Source organism: Strigops habroptila, unplaced genomic scaffold (genome assembly GCF_004027225.2).
Source record: "Strigops habroptila isolate Jane unplaced genomic scaffold, bStrHab1.2.pri NC_044300.1_ctg1, whole genome shotgun sequence".
NCBI classification, from domain to species: Eukaryota; Metazoa; Chordata; class Aves; order Psittaciformes; family Psittacidae; genus Strigops; species Strigops habroptila.
This window is the reverse complement of record NW_022651057.1, coordinates 137,253-152,998: the sequence shown is the minus strand read 5'-3', so window position 1 is coordinate 152,998 and position 15,746 is coordinate 137,253. Positions and strand designations below refer to the sequence as shown.

The 15,746-nt window shown below is 55.5% G+C and overlaps 2 protein-coding genes across 6 annotated transcripts; one reads left to right on the top strand and one right to left on the bottom strand.

Moving 5' to 3' along the window:
* Window positions 1-268: 268 nt before the first annotated feature.
* On the bottom strand, window positions 269-4,790 carry LOC115618927 (zinc finger protein 501-like). Of its 5 annotated transcripts, none has more exons than XM_030510883.1 (3): window positions 4,725-4,790; window positions 3,322-3,473; window positions 269-2,750 (listed from the first exon to the last, which is right to left on the bottom strand). In XM_030510883.1, exon 3 carries the CDS (start codon window positions 2,740-2,742, stop codon window positions 1,087-1,089), a length of 1,656 nt encoding a protein of 551 aa, XP_030366743.1. In that variant the 5' UTR covers window positions 2,743-2,750; window positions 3,322-3,473; window positions 4,725-4,790; the 3' UTR covers window positions 269-1,086. The 5 variants fall into 5 exon arrangements, with proteins under 5 accessions (XP_030366743.1, XP_030366747.1, XP_030366746.1 ...); XM_030510887.1 differs by having other exon boundaries at window positions 269-2,672; window positions 4,725-4,781; XM_030510886.1 differs by lacking the exon at window positions 4,725-4,790 and adding an exon at window positions 4,571-4,589.
* A 3,700-nt stretch (window positions 4,791-8,490) lies between these two features.
* LOC115618917 (soluble scavenger receptor cysteine-rich domain-containing protein SSC5D-like) lies at window positions 8,491-15,247 on the top strand. Its single transcript, XM_030510863.1, has 7 exons — window positions 8,491-8,521; window positions 10,303-10,329; window positions 11,267-11,656; window positions 12,071-12,400; window positions 13,648-13,977; window positions 14,122-14,451; window positions 15,213-15,247. The coding sequence occupies exons 1-7, from the start codon at window positions 8,491-8,493 to the stop codon at window positions 15,245-15,247; spliced, it is 1,473 nt and encodes a 490-aa protein (XP_030366723.1).
* Window positions 15,248-15,746: the final 499 nt, after the last annotated feature.

The following is a 15,746-nucleotide window of genomic DNA, read 5'->3' as shown; positions in this document are numbered from 1 at the left end:
CAGGAACAGGCTCAACCCCAAAATCAAATCACAACTTCATGATCCTCAGCCAGGAACGGCCTCACATAGACCAGAGCTGCCCCAAGGGCTGAAACGGGAGGTGGATCCACCAGCCCCAATCAGCCCAAGAGGGATCTGATGGGTCTCTCCTTGTCAAGCGACCTCCCACCCATGTCTGAAGGACACTGGGAGAAGGTGGCAAGACCAGCAAGGACCACGTCAGGCCCCTGCTGGACACAGCCATGAGCTGAAGACGCCGAGACAAAGCCACTGTTAAATAACCATCCTGTAATTAGTGTGCACATCCCACCCCCCTGTTCCCAGCACTACAGGGACCGTACGGAATGGGGGGACATGGTGGGACCTGGGATCTCCAGGAGTCCGAGGGACAGCATGAGGGCATCATCAAGACGAGGGTCTTGTCTCATCCTCATGAGCAAAGGTCCATGTGCCACCCTCTGCTCAGCAGCACAGGGGTCACTCCAGGAAGCGAGAGGAGGATGAGGAGGATGATGCCGAGGGCTGGTCGTGTCTCACTTGCCCGGCCTCAATCCAGGCTCTTACCTAGAAAGTCCCAGGAGATGCTGGAGAACTTCCAGCACCATCACTTGCTGAGGCTCCCGAAGTGGATGGCAGCAGCATGCACCCCCCAACCACCCCTTCTGCTCCCTACCAGCCCCACCAGCGCCCCGGGGTGGGATAAAAGGAGGTGATGAACCAGGTCATTAGCAGCAGCATGAGATATGGATGGGACGCTGAACCCAAAAAGGCTTCAGGAGGGAAAGGGAGGTGTCCACTCCTCACTCTTCCCCGTGGTTCCTTCCACTACTTGTACCGTTGTGGCATCTCCCACCCCAAACCCAGGAACGTCCATCCCACACCGTGCCACGAGCCACGATGTGCCCACCAGGAGCTTGCAGCCACTCCAGCCCATGGGCTTGGGCAAGGTCCCGCTGGGATCACCCCCCCAACGGAGGCAGGTCCGGGTTTGGCAACGGGCTCAGGAGAAGCACCGCAGCTTTGGGGGGGTCCACGCTGGGCCTCGGGGGGGTCCCCCAGCCCCTGAGGTGGTGCTTCCCCTCAGGCTCAGCCGTCGCGGTGCACACGCTGGTGCTGCAGCAGGTTGGAGGGGTGAGCGAAGCCCTTGTCGCACACGCTGCACTTGTAGGGCGTCTCGCCCGTGTGCACCTTCTCGTGCACGGCCAGGTAGGCCAGGTCCTTGAAGAACTTGTGGCAGAAGCTGCACTTGTAGGGCCGCTCCTGGCTGTGCACGCGGTGGTGCTGCAGGAGCAGGGAGGGCCGGGCGAAGGCCTTCCCGCACACCTCGCACTTGTAGGGCCGCTCGCCGGTGTGCGCCCGCTCGTGGATCACCAGGTAGGACGACTGCTTGAAGGCCTTCCCGCAGGTCTTGCACACGAAGGGGCGCTCGCCCGTGTGCACCCGCTCGTGCGAGGACAGCGCGTTGGACTGCTTGAAGCCCTTCCCGCAGAGCGGGCACACGAAGGGCCGGTCGCCCGTGTGCACCCGCTCGTGCACCTTCAGGCTGTGGCCGTAGGTGAACTTCTTGCCGCAGACGCCGCAGACGTGGGGCTTGTCGTCGCAGTGCTGCCGCTGGTGGAGCAGGAGGGCGTTGGAGGTGGGGAAGTCCTTGCCGCAGTCGGCGCACTTGAAGGGCTTCTCGGCGCAGTGGGTGAGCGCGTGGCGCTGCAGCTCGTAGGGGGTCTTGAAGCTCTTGGCGCAGCGCGGGCAGCGGAAGGGCCGCTCGCCGCTGTGGATGCGCCGGTGTTCCTGCAGGTTGGAAGAGCGCTTGAAGCGCTTCCCGCAGAGCTCGCAGCGGAACGGCCGCTCCTCCGTGTGCACCAGCCGGTGGCTTTTGAAGTCCGAGTGGCGCTTGAAGGAAGCCTGGCAGAGGTTGCAGCGGAACGGCCGCTCCTCGTTGTGCACCACCTCGTGGCTGAAGAGCTCCCAAGCCCGTTTGAAGGCCTTCTCGCAGACGCCGCACTGGAAGGGCTTCTCGTCCACGATGACCTCGCGGATCTCCAGCTCGCCCATGCCGCCGGCTCCCCGCGGGGGGTGGGAGGGCAGCCCCACCACCGCCTCCTCCAGCTCTCCCACCGCGCTGCCCAGCACCAGCTTGGCCGTGGAGTAGATGCCGCGTTCATCGATCAACTGCACAAAGTCCGGTTTGGGACGGGCATCGCCGGGAAGGGGCAGCTCGGGAGAGCAGGACCGTGAGCCTCTCTCCTCCTCCTCCTCCTCACTGCTCCGTGGTCCCTCCTCCAGCCCGTTGTCCATCACCCTCTGTCTGAAGTCACCCGCCCGGCTCCAGATCAACCGCAGCCTCTTCCCACGGGAAGGTCCCGGCTCTTCCCCCTGCCCCGGGGATGCAGGGGCCTGGCTCGTCTCAGGCTTTAGGCAGAGCCGGTGCTTCCGCCGGCACGGCCGCAGCTCCACCGGTGCCTGGTGGCTCGGAGTAGCTCCTTCATCCTCATCGTTCCTCCTGCAGGACCTGCCTGCACCCCGAGGGGTGGGAGAGCCCTGCCTGCAGCAGCACCGTCCCGCTTGTCCTTGCCACTCCGGGGAGCCTTCTCCCGGCTCTTCCCTTGGCTGCATCCCGGCTGCGTCCTCCTCCTGAGCCTCCTCCTGCTCCTCTTCACCTTCAGCCCCATCTCCTTCAGAAAGAGGGGAGAGCCTCTGGGAAAAAGGGAGCTCAGAGGCCGGAGGACCCGGCTGCTCTTCCATGGCAGCACCTCAAAAAGAATAAAGGGAAGAGTGTGACAGGAGCAATGGGATGGAGCAGGGAGATGTGGGCATCCTCAGACAGAAAGCTGGAGGGGGGCTTCTACAACAGCATATAGGGATGGGGTGAAGAGAAACAGCTTCCAACTGGAAGAGGGAAGGGTTAGATGAGATAATGGGAAGAGGTTCTTCACCATGAGGGTGCTGGGACACTGGAATGGGTTGAACGGAGAAGCTGTGGTTGGACACAGGGGCTTGGAGCAACCTGCTCTGTGGAAGGTGTCCCTGCCCGTGGCAGGCAGTTGGAGCTGGAGGAGCTTTAAGGTCCTTTCCAACCCAAACCATTCCCTGCTTTCCGATGGGTCTGCTCTTGGGGAAGGGATTGAAGTGCTCAGGCAGCACTGGTGGCCCTCACGAGCCAGAGGAGCAGAAGGGGGTGAAGAGAAGCCCGGGGTGGGGAGGTGACATGTTTAGGGGAGCAACCACCCAGTGCCTCCGGGAGTGGAGCTTCGACGTCCCAAAGCAGAGATTTGGGGGGTTCAGCCTGAGAGAGGCAACCACGAGGGTCCCACAAACACTCACGTGCTCCTAAAGGGCAGCGGGACGGGAGTTCTCCGGGCGGGTGGTGCCACGGCCGAGCCCAATCCCGGCACAACCGGCTCCGGTGGCGCTGGAGCGACGGCGAGATTCCATCCTGGAGTCACGGGAGGGATCAGCGACCCAGAGAGCACGAGCTGGGGGGGGCACCGAGCGTTCCACGGTGGAATTCCTGCCTGCAGGCTCTGGGGAACACTCCCGCCACATCACCCTCCCAAAGCCCGTTACAACCAGAACCTTCCAATGTGTCCCAGTCCATCATCCCAGTGTGTCCCACTCCATCATCCCAGTATGTCCCAGTCCATTGTCCCAGTGTGTCCAGGTCCATCATTCCAGTATGTCCCAGTCCATTGTCCCAGTGTAGTCCATCATCCCAGTATGTCCCAGTCCATTGTCCCAGCCCATCATCCCAGTATGTTCCAGTCCATCAACCCAGTATGTCCCAGTTCATCATCCCAGTATGTCCCAGTCCATTGTCCCAGTGTGTCCAGGTCCATCATCCCAGCATGTCCCAGTCCATCATCCCAGCGTGTCCCAGTCTATCATCCCAGTATTTCCCAGTCCATTGTCCCAGTATGTCCCAGTCCATCATCCCAGCACATCTCAGTCCATCATCCCAGTATGTCCCAGTCCATCATCCAAGCATGTCCAAGTCCATCATCCCAGTATGTCCCAGTCCATTGTCCCAGTGTGTCCCAGTACATCATCCCAGCACATCTCAGTCCATCATCCCAGCGTGTACCAGTCTATCATCCCAGTATTCCCCAGTCCATCATCCCAGTATTTCCCACTCCATCATACCAGCACATCCCAGTCCATCATCCCAGCACATCATCCCAGTATTTCCCAGTCCATCATCCCAGTATGTCCCAGTCCATTGTCCCAGTGTGTCCAGGTCCATCATCCCAGTATGTCCTGGTCCATCATCCCAGCACATCTCAGTCCATCATCCCAGCGTGTCCCAGTCTATCATCCCAGTATTCCCCAGTCCATCATCCCAGTATGTCCCACTCCATCATCCCAGTATGTCCCAGTCCATTGTCCCAGTGTGTCCAGGTCCATCATCCCAGTATGTCCCAGTCCATCATCCCAGCACATCCCAGTACCACCCAGTTCCTCACCTCCCTTCCCCCCCCGAAAGCCCGACCCCCCCCGTACCTCCCAGTACCCCCCCTCTTAACACGGGCCCTCTCATCCCCCCCCCCCCCGATACTACAGACCCCCCCGGGCCTACCCCGACCCCCGGAGCCTCCGGTACCACAGCCCCCCCCTTCCACAGCGCGATGGATCCTCCCGGCCCCGGGGAGGATCCCGGGGCCCGTTCCCATCCTTATTCCCATCCTTATTTCCATCCCCATTCCCATCCCTATTCCCATTCCCGTTCTCACCGTTCCCCACCCGCCGCCACCGCCTCCCCCGAAGCCGCTTCCGGCCGCGCTCGCGCGCTGCGCCGTAACGTCACTTCCGGGGGCGGGGCTGAGCGGGGAGGGTGGGGGGGGGGACGTGTGCACGAGGGTCATGTATGTGCGTGGGGACACGTGTGTGTGCACGTGGGACGTGTGTGTGTGCATGGGGACACGTGTGTGCATTGGGGCATGTGTGTGTGTGTGCACGTGGGACGTGTGTGTGCATGGGGACATGCATGTGCATGGGGGCGTGTGTGTGCACGTGGGACGTGTGTGCATGGGGATGTGTGTGCATGGGGATGTGTGTGTGCACATGGAGTGTGTGTGCATGGCGACGTGTGTGCATGGGGACGTGTCTGCATGTGGGATGTGTGTGCATGGGGACGTGTGTGCACGGGGACATGTGTGTGCACACGGGACGTGTGTGCATGGGGACGTGTGTGCACGGGGACGTGTGTGTGCACACGGGACGTGTGTGCACGGGGACGTGTATGTGGACGTGGGATGTGTGTGTGGATGTGCGACGTGTGTGTGCAGCAGGACATGTGTGTGCACGCAGGACATGTGTGCATGTGGGACATGAGCTTTGCCCATGCGGTGCCCACCAGAGCGAGGATCCAAACCACACGTTGAGCCTTTATTCTGCTCTATCATTTGCTTTCCCATTTCCCACTTCCCACCCAAGAGGGGGGAATGTTGGAGACGGAGCAGCCGGGAATCACCAGGCTCCTGGGAAACGGGATGGGGTTGATCCCAGTTCCTCTGTTTCCGTAATGAGGCTTCACCCCTTTATTCCCCCTGGGATTAACGTGACAGTAATTAATGAGCTCCTTTAACTCGTTCTCATGTGGAGCCCCATTGGGGCAGCATTGTCCATCCATCGTGCTGAACACATTCATTTCTCCATACCTCATCCCTATGTATTCCAAGGCTGGAATTCTTTCACTCTTAGCCTTTAAATACGGGATGAATTCTGCTCGGACACGTTTGATGTGGGATTGTTGGGTGTTTTGATCTTTAATGCATGATAATCATCATTTCACTTCAGTTTCACTTCAATGCCTTTGGCTGCAGCTCGAAATCCTTTCTCTTGTTTATTCCTTTTATTTAACTTATATCATCCCTTTATTGAGCATTTTGGGGTTTAAATTAACCAAAATCCCCTGTTTGCAGCTTAAAATCCTCCCTTTCCTTTTCTTATTCGCTGTATTTCACTTATTTCTTCTTTTCTTTCACATTTTCCTCTTTCGTTGAGCTGCAGCTTCAAAGCTTTTCTTTCCCTTCTTTATTCTCATCCCCCACATGAGGTTTTCAATAAGAAAACTGAAAAACACCTTAAACTTCAGACATTCACCTCTTTTCTCTAGATCTCAACTGACCAAAGGCTGCTCCTGGTGCTCACACAGACCTCAGGGTGGCTTCATGCCTTTTAGCCCCATGAAATCTGTGTTTCTAACATAAAGATGGTGCAAAAGCCACCCCAAAGTGCTCACAAATACATTGGCCTTCATTTTTAATAGTTATTTAAGGGAATATACTTATTTTTTTGGAGGTAGGGACCTGTGGTTAGTTATTAACTACGGAATATAAAGCACCGGATGGGTGTCCAGTGGGAAATGATGAGTTAATGTGAGCTCCCACTCTTCGCCTGCAAAGGGTTAACATTCTGCTCGGAAAGAGTTTAAACATTTCTTAATGCTGTTTTCTCTCCTGTTTGCTCGGAAAACAAAGCAGGATCCAAAGGGGAGATGATGGTTTCGTTGCTTGTCTTGAAAACGCAACTGTCCTGTGTGCTCTGAGCTAATATTTGCTGCTCAAACACTCTCTGCACACCCTCATTTACCAGAAGCTCCTAATTCATGGCATTAAACAGCTTTGCCCTTGGGTCTCCACAGCCTCAGTGGAGGAAGAGCCTCTCCTCTTCCCCCCCATTAGAAACCATAAAGGTTTCTAACAAAACAGAGGATCTGCCCCATCCCTTCTTGCTGTAGCAGCATCTCGGCCATTCCTGGAAGGTCTTTTTTATTAATGAGCCATTTAAATAACCCATTTGGGATGGATTTGTTAAATTTACTGGGAAAGGATCTTCCATTCGAGGACTCACAGAACCAACCAGGTTAAAAAGCCCTTTAAGATCACCAAAGGGTCCAACTTTTACCCCAGGACTGCCAAGAACAGAGTGTTTGGAGGGAAAGGGAGCGGGTTCGGTGGGAATTCGAAGGGACATGGGACAAAAGGGGGGTTCTCGGGGTGCAAGATAGAGGACACCACTTCCCACCCTGCTGTGCTCCCTAAAGGACCTACGCTGGTGTGCTCCCCGCATCCCAGCCTCGGGACAGGGATGCTGGCTGGGCCTCGGATCTTGGTGATCATTGCTCCAGGATGGTTGCACAAGGGCAGAAAGCTTTTCCCTCCCCTTTGTATTTCCCCTCTTATTCCTGGCACTTGGGTTGACCTGGAGGTCCTGGAGCAGAGCAAAGCTGGGGTTTGGGTACCGGGAAGGGAAGTTCTACCTCCTGTCCCCTTGGCTGCCCAATGATGGCAGCAAGGGGTTGGTCAGTTGGTCTATCAGCTGGAATTTAGCCCTAGAGCTCCCTAAAAGCCCTCTGAGCCAGCACTCCCCCATCCACACAACCTGCTGTTGAGGTAGGGTCCCCATGAGGAAGGACCAGAGAGTATCCGGGTGGGTTATCCCATAATACACATCCCATATCCCAAATATCCCCTGAAGCTGGAGATACAGGATGGTTGGGCTTCTGGTTGGGACCTGCCATGGTGGGGAAGATGTTTCTTGGCTTGGAGTCAGCACCCCTTCATAGGGATGGACACCCATCGTCTTGACTTGGGCCAGCACCCATCATAGTGGTGCAGAGCTGCGGCACCTCATCCCCATCCTCACCTAAGTGTGATGGTGGTCCACTCTATGACATATGAAGACATTAAGTTCCACCCTGCCTACACCTCTGAGTAGAGCTTGAGTTTCAACCACAGTGAGTTCCTGGTGTGGTTCAGCTGCCTCCCAGGAGCACTTGATGGTCTCTGCTGAGCGTAGAAGGAATCTAAATGCGCTTCCCAGATTGAGAAGTTGCCATGAGGTAGATCCCACCATGAGAACAGCAGCAGCAGCATCTCCCTGCCCAGCCATGTCCCCATCTGGGTGATGCAGCCTCGGAGGGGACCTGGGAGCCTGGTTGTCCCATCCAGCACCGAGCATCCTGCTGCTCACACCTCTGGCTTTGCCAAGACCAGGATGAGGTCTCACAACCACCAAAAAGATGACCTGGGTTGTGCACACACACAAACCTTGGGGCCAGATTCCATGAAGGGCTTCCCAGCTCTTGGGACAAACGTGGGAGAACAAGTAGGAAAGGCTTTCAGCAGTGGGAAAAGGTTTCTCACATCTTCAGACCCATTTTCCAGCTAAGCCTGGGCACTGATGCCCTGTTCCTGCCCCTGCCTGAGGCCAGACCTGGAACACAACCTGTGTCCCCCCACCCCCGCCACTGATGGTCCAGATCTGGCTGTCCTGAGAGGACTTGTTTGCTTGGACTTGATTCCCGACACAGCCCAGTTTCACAACCCCACGGTTACGTGATGCTCGTGGCACAGGAATCACTTCCTGGCAGCGGGTTTTGGGATGGAGGGGAGGAGCCGTGACACTTCTCAAATAGCCAGTCCCTTGGGTCATGTCCTGCCTCCTCCCTGCCCTGCTCCGTCCCGTGGTGAACGTGGTCTCTTTGCTACCAACATGAGGCTTGGCCTCCTGGCATGTCTCTGGGGTAAGTGAGGTGGGGTTACTTGTTCTCTTTGCTTTTGGCTTGGCATCTCCTTGCCAGTGGTTGTCTCCTTCCACTGTTGCTTCTTCTCCAGGCACTTGAGGCTCCCAAGGGGATTTGTCAGCTGAATGCAACTAGAATCACGACACAAAACAGATGATAGCACCCATATTTGATCCATACCCGATAGCTGAGTGTGGACACTCAGATGTCACTAGACAGCCACAGATGGACGGCTGGATGCTGTCTCACCTCGGCACTAATATCTAGACACCCTGAGAAGTGTCTCGTTCAGGAAGCCTTGTGAGCAAAGACAGCAGCAACACAAGGTGGGGTTCCCTGCTGTGGGTTCCTAGTCTGTGTGGGTTCCTAGACCCATAGAATGGGTTGGGTTGGAAGGGGCCTTTGAAGGTCATCTATAGAATCATAGACCCATAGACTGGGTTGGGTTGGACCCATCTGGTCCAACTTCTGTGGACACCTTCCACTAGAGCAGGTTGCTCCAAGCCCCTGTGTCCAACCTGGCCTTGAACACTGCCAGGGATGGGGCAGCCACAGCTTCTCCATTCAACCCATTCCAGTGTTCCACCATCCTCATCATAAAAAAAGGTCTTCCTTCTAGATTTCCTTCATTCCTGTGCATCACGGATGAGCCCAGACGTGGTGGCAATGGGCAGAGGCATTTTACAGTACATGGGGACGCACTTGAAGCTCCCAAGGGGATTTGTTAGCTGAATGCAACTGGAATCTATGGAAAAGGGGAATCACCATTAGGGATCTCAGCCCATAAACCTTCGAAGTAGCTAAAAATAACCCCAAAAAGGCAGATGGAAAAAGACTTACCGGGGCAACACCACCATCAGCAGTTCTGCCCTTGCCCAAAGCTGTCGGTCAATGCTTGGGATCTTGCCAGGCTGCTGCATTCAGGAGCAGATACTGTTGTTTGTGTTGAGCTTTTCTTTGCTGTTGACCTTCGGTGGGCACAAAGTCCCCTTCTCCTGAGCTTCCAGGAAAAACAGATCCCGGCAAGTTTCACCTCAGGCTTTCCCTCCCGACCTCTAGTTCATCCTCAGGGAAATCTGCTACATGGGAATAACCTCTTTGCACATCCAGGCTCATGCCACCTTGAAGATGCTTCTTTGCACAACCCCTCCAGCCCCAGTTTGAGCATCTGCTCTGGGCATCCACCCTAGAATGAGGTTGGTGTGCATCACAGAGTCATGGAATGGGTTGGGTTGAAGGGACCTTAATGCTCATCCAGTTCCAACCCCCTGCCATGGGCAGGGACACCTTCCACTAGAGCAGGTTGCTCCAAGCCCCTGTGTCCAACCTGGCCTTGAACACTGCCAGGGATGGGGCAGCCACAGCTTCTCCATTCAACCCATTCCAGTGTCCCACCACCCTCATAGCCACGACAACTCCACTGGCTGTCACAGGAGCCTAGATAACCTCACCTGAGCTAACCTCACCTAATTTAACCTAATCTAATCTTAGCTAATCTGCCTGGACACCGACTTTCAGGTGACTAAATCTGGACAAATGGAATTCCAACTGCTCTTTTTAATTCTTCTTTTCTTTTCTTTGGGTTTTCTCTCCTCATCTCACCTCTTTTCCCATGGACATGCATTAGGATAGGCAAAGCCCATTGACAGCTGGGTTTGGGAGGCAGAGAGCAATGATGGGCTCTAATAGAGCTCATAGTCTCTCGCCTCGTGTTTTGCTGTCCCAAATCTCTGCAGGGCTCAGGGGACCCACACTAACATCTTGCATTTGTTCTGTTTCAGCCTCCCTTGCAGGAGTCCTGCTGGCAGGTCAGTGTGAAATGGGAATCAGCACATAGAGCTGTCATAAAGTGTCATGCAGATTGATGCTATGTCTGGTCTGGAGAGCCAAGAGACCTTGGTCTGAAACATGTTTCTGTGGCCAGTGATCCTCTCTCATTAAACCACATTGTCCTGATTGGGTGATGGAGAAGATCTGTGTGCCTCTATGTCCTGTGGGACCTGCTGGAGATCTCTGGTTGAAAGGAATAACGCTGATCCAAACCACTGCCAAAACAGCTCATTTCAACATAGTTAAACCAGAGCTCTGGATACTCTTGGTGCCAGGGTCTGATCTCCATGGGATGGAGGGATGCCTGGTGTCCCCTTGGCTCCACGAGTGGAGCTGCTTTAGGGTTTCTCGCACTTACAGCACCCCAGATCCGTGCAGAGGGACAACAGTATCCAGAGGGATTTGGTTCTTGATGTCAGGAACACAGTGTTGTGGTCAGGAGGTTGGCGACTGGAACCAGGTTTGGAGAGGGATTGTGTGTCCTGATGGCTTCAACAGCAGGAACACGATTGAGCGGGTCCTTTCCGCTCCCAACTGCTGGCTGTGTGTAGGTCCACAGCAGCACCCAGCAATCACTGCCAATAGCTGAGCAAACCCAACCCTTCCCTTGGGGAATGGGTAGGAGTGTCTCAACGCTCTTCTCCTTGCTTCTAGTCCTTGTAGCAGCATTAGTTGGGATACACTGGTCTTTACTATGGGGAAAAAACTTAACCAAGAACTTGAATGATGGGGTAGGGTTGGGGGGGAGGGCTACACCTCTTATTTCTGGCTGTGATTTGTAGCTCAGACCAGACTTATGGTCCCACAAAAACCAATGCCTTTAGGCTGTTCCCAGCTCAAAACCTGGTTCCCAACCACCAAGGATTTGGGATGCTGGAATACCCTGGGCTCTTCTTCCTCCTGGGTTGGCAATAGGCAGCCTCAGTGGGGAGGAAGAACCCTCTTCCTCATCCTCTGCCTCCACCCGGGGGTTTCTTCTCTCTGCAGAAGATGCACTTGAGATCCGGCTGGTGGATGGACCCAACCGCTGCTCGGGGAGAGTCGAGGTGCTCCATGAGGACGTCTGGGGCACCATCTGTGACGACCAGTGGGACCTGCGGGAGGCGAAGGTTGTGTGCAGGCAGCTGGGATGTGGGATGCCCATATCGGCCCCTCGGGAGTCCAAGTATGGAGAAGGGAAAGGCCAAATCTGGCTGAGCGACCTCAGCTGCAAAGGGACAGAAGCGTCCCTCAGCGAGTGCAAGGCAAAGCCATGGGGGGACAACATCTGCAACCACGTGGAGGATGCCAGCGTGGAGTGCTCAGGTAATCCCCATGTGTTTTCTGCCACGTTGGCTCTTCTGCCTCCAATAAGCCATTTCTGACCCATCCTGTCAGGAGCTCAGGGATGCAGAAGGACTTTGTTCAGCTCCAGCTTGACCCAAAGAAGCTGCACCACAATGGCTGGACCTGGACCAACCCCCAGAAGTGGACACAGAGAGTCCCCTCCCTCCCCTGACAGCCTCCATCCTGGTGTTATCTTCCCTTCAGCTTTTCTTCTCCATCCAGAAGCTCCCTCCATCTCCATCTTCTCCATCCCACCCATCGATGGGAGCCTTTGACAGGCATTTGGGATGAGCAGAGAGAGTTTTGGTGCACCCAGGGCGATCCCGCTTTCTCCGGGTGATCAGGAGCACAGAGACTCATCCCAAAACCTCTCCCTCGTGTGTTTTTTGGCAGGGATAGAAATACCTGAGCCTGGCCCAGTCCGGCTGGTGGGAGGCCCGAACCGATGTGCCGGGAGGGTCGAGGTGCTCCATGAAGAGCAATGGGGCAGCGTGTGCCACGACAACTGGGACCTCCACGATGCCCAAGTGGTCTGCAGCCAGCTGAACTGTGGGAGCGCTTTGCTGGCCCCCATCGGGGCCAAATTTGGACGAGGGGTTGACACCATCTGGCTGGATGATGTGAACTGCACGGGGGCAGAAACTGCTCTCTCTGACTGCTCAGCGAGGCCATGGGGGGACCACAACTGCTACCACGGGGAAGATGCCAGCGCTATTTGTTCAGGTAATCCTCTTCTCCTGCTTTGCCAGCCTTTAGGTTCTCCTTACAGCTTTTAGGGCACCCTCACAGTCTTTAGGGCATCCTTACAGCCTTTAGGGCATCCTTACAGCCTTTAGGGTGTCCTCATAGCATTTAGAGCATCCTTACAGCCTTTAGGGTGTCCTCAAAGCCTTTAGTGCGTCCTCAGAGTCTTTAGGGCATCCTTACAGCCTTTAGGGCGTCCTTACAGCCTTTAGGGCATCCTCACAGCTTTTAGGGCACCCTCACAGCCTTTAGGGCATCCTTACAGCCTTTAGGGTGTCCTCACAGCATTTAGGGTGTCCTCACAGCATTTAGGGCACCCTCACAATCTTTAGGGCATCCTCACAGCCTTTAGGGTGTCCTCACAGCATTTAGGGTGTCCTCACAGCATTTAGGGTGTCCTCACAATCTTTAGGGCATCCTCACAGCCTTTAGGGTGTCCTCACAGCATTTAGGGTGTCCTCACAGCATTTAGGGTGTCCTCACAGTCTTTAGGGCATCCTTACAGCCTTTAGGGTGTCCTCAAAGCCTTTAGGGTCTCCTCACAGCCTTTAGGGTCTCCTCACAGCCTTTAGGGTGTCCTCACAGCCTTTAGGGTGTCCTCAAAGCCTTTAGGGCATCCTCACAGCCTTTAGGGTGTCCTCACAGCCTTTAGGGTCTCCTCACAGCCTTTAGGGTGTCCTCACAGCATTTAGGGTGTCCTCACAGCATTTAGGGTGTCCTCACAGCATATAGGGTCTCCTCACAGCCTTTAGGGTGTCCTCAAAGCCTTTAGGGCATCTTCACAGCCTTTAGGGTGTCCTCATAGCATTTAGGGCATCCTCACAGCCTTTAGGGTGTCCTCACAGTCTTTATGTTGTCCTCATAGCCTTTAGGTTGTCCTCACAGCATTTAGTGTGCCCTCACAGTCTTTAGGGTCTCCTCACAGTCAATGTGGGCACAACCCTGGCCAGGAACAAGGGCTTCCAATGGAGCACTCTTCTACCTACTTGGTGCTAACTAGATAGTCCTGCTGGTGGCCTGGGGTCCTTAGACCACAATCTTCAGTCTGGGGGGGTTCTCTTTGCTCATTATGGTTGCTTTTCTTCAGCTCAGGCTTGAGGTTAGGCTGCCCTTGTGCTTCTTGGTTGGACAGTTGCATGTCGTATGTGGAGGAGAGCCTGCTGAGGGCAGGGCAGGGCAGGGAAGAGTGGGAACACCACCAATGTCCTCTCGGGATGTGTCTGCAAACTCGGGGATCACCGTCTCCGCTTCGGTGCGACTGGTCGATGGCCCCAACCGCTGCTCGGGGAGGGTCGAGGTGCTCCATGAGGACGTCTGGGGCACCGTCTGTGATGACCAGTGGGACCTGCGGGAGGCGAAGGTTGTGTGCAGGCAGTTGGGATGTGGCCCGGCGCTCTCAGCCCTTCCCGAATCCAAGTATGGGGAAGGGAAAGGCCAAATCTGGCTGAGCGACGTGAACTGCACCGGGACTGAAGCATCCCTCAGCGAGTGCGAGGCAAAGCCGTGGGGGGAGAACATCTGCAACCACGTGGAGGATGCCAGCGTGGAGTGCTCAGGTAATCCCCATCTCCATCCCCCATCCATGGGACATCCCAGCTCCTGCCTCAATCACTGTCTGGTGTGTCCAGAGCCACCTGAGCCTCTGCTGAGCAGTGGGATGTGTAGGACGCTCCGATAGGATCTCTTCTCTGTTGGTGCAGAGGTGGACATTCCTGAGGAGGGGCCGGTCCGGCTCGTGGATGGTCCGAACAAGTGTGCTGGAAGAGTTGAGGTGCTCCATGAGAACCGGTGGGGCAGCGTGTGTGATGACCAGTGGGACATGAAGGACGCCAAGGTGGTGTGCAAGCAGGTTGGCTGCGGGTCACCGCTGTCGGCTTTAGGAGGTGCCCGCTACGGACGAGGACCAGACATCATCTGGATGGATGATGTTGAGTGCAAGGGGACGGAAGAGAGCATCTTCGACTGCCAGGCCAGGCCGTGGGGTGAACACAACTGCTACCATGGAGAAGATGCTGTTGTCGTCTGTGCAGGTACCCATCACCGCGGCATCTGATGTGGGGACAGACACTTCTAGCAGAGCCAGCAGGCTGGGCTTGCAGGGTGCACAAAGGGAATCACAGGAGAAGGAAAGATCCCTCCAGGTCAGGATAATGCTGGTGGAGGCAGGGAAATGGATACAGCAGGGAGCCATAAGGAATATAGAGTTAGGATGGATGTGTTGGGAGAAGCTGGTGGGAAAGGGGCATCAGCAGAGCAGAGGCAAACGCATCGCTGACAGTCTGACTATGGGGTGGACTCTGCTGAGGAGGTGTGTGTAGAGCAAGGCTCCTAAAGGGCAGAAAGAGGGGAGATGGGGCAGTTTGTGGGCAGGAGGCAAATATGGGGTCAACAGTGCCTGGGTGAGATGCCTCTGTATCGGTAGTCACCAGTAACCATCTGAGTTGGTCTCTTTGAAGCTCTTGGGAGCTCAGTTCCTGCCTTCTCATGCCCCGTTTCTTGGGTGAGAAGCTTGGACAGGCCAAACAGTGCATTGTGCATCAGGAGCAGAACTGGATGATGTTAAGGTCCTTTCCAACCCAAACCATTCTGTATGATTCTCTGATTCATGCAGTCCTGTCCTGGCTCCCACAGGGCCCTGTCCAGAGCTCAGGGCTCCCAACAGCCCCAAATCTATGGGTACAACCCAACTCTCAGACCTTCTTCAGGAGCCTTTGTCATGTCTAGCAGGTAATTGTGGAGTCAGGGAGATGTTGGGAGCAGATTTTGCTTTACCTGCTCCCTTCCTCTGCAGCCAACAAGAACCTGGAGGAGCCAGAAGCACCGTGAATGCCAGACTGGCCGCACTGGTCCATGCTCATCCTGCCACAGGAAGATGGGCCACCAAGATTCATCTGAGAAGGTGAAGGGCAGGGATGTTGCAGGACCATCAATGGGCTACAACCAGGATCCAGGCTTTGGCGAAACCCTTCTCTCTCATCCTCTGAAGGATCTACAAGCTTGGTTCTAACTGCACGGATGGAAAACCCAGCTCAACACGATTCCCACTGAAAAGCAAAGATCTCAAAGTTATCAATAAAGTTTCCCTAAACGTGAATATCTGGCTGGCTCATCAATGGCTCTGATGCCCAAGGAGGGATCTGGTGGTCCAGCATGATGGATATCTATATGATGGATGATTAGGATGAATATTTATACCAATGGTGGGGAGCTGCAGAGAAACATTTGCCTCCACTGACATTCAGCCATCAGAGCCTTGGGATGGGAACACGGCCAAATGGCTGCCCCATCCCTGGCAGTGTTCAAGGCCACGTTGGACACAGGGGCT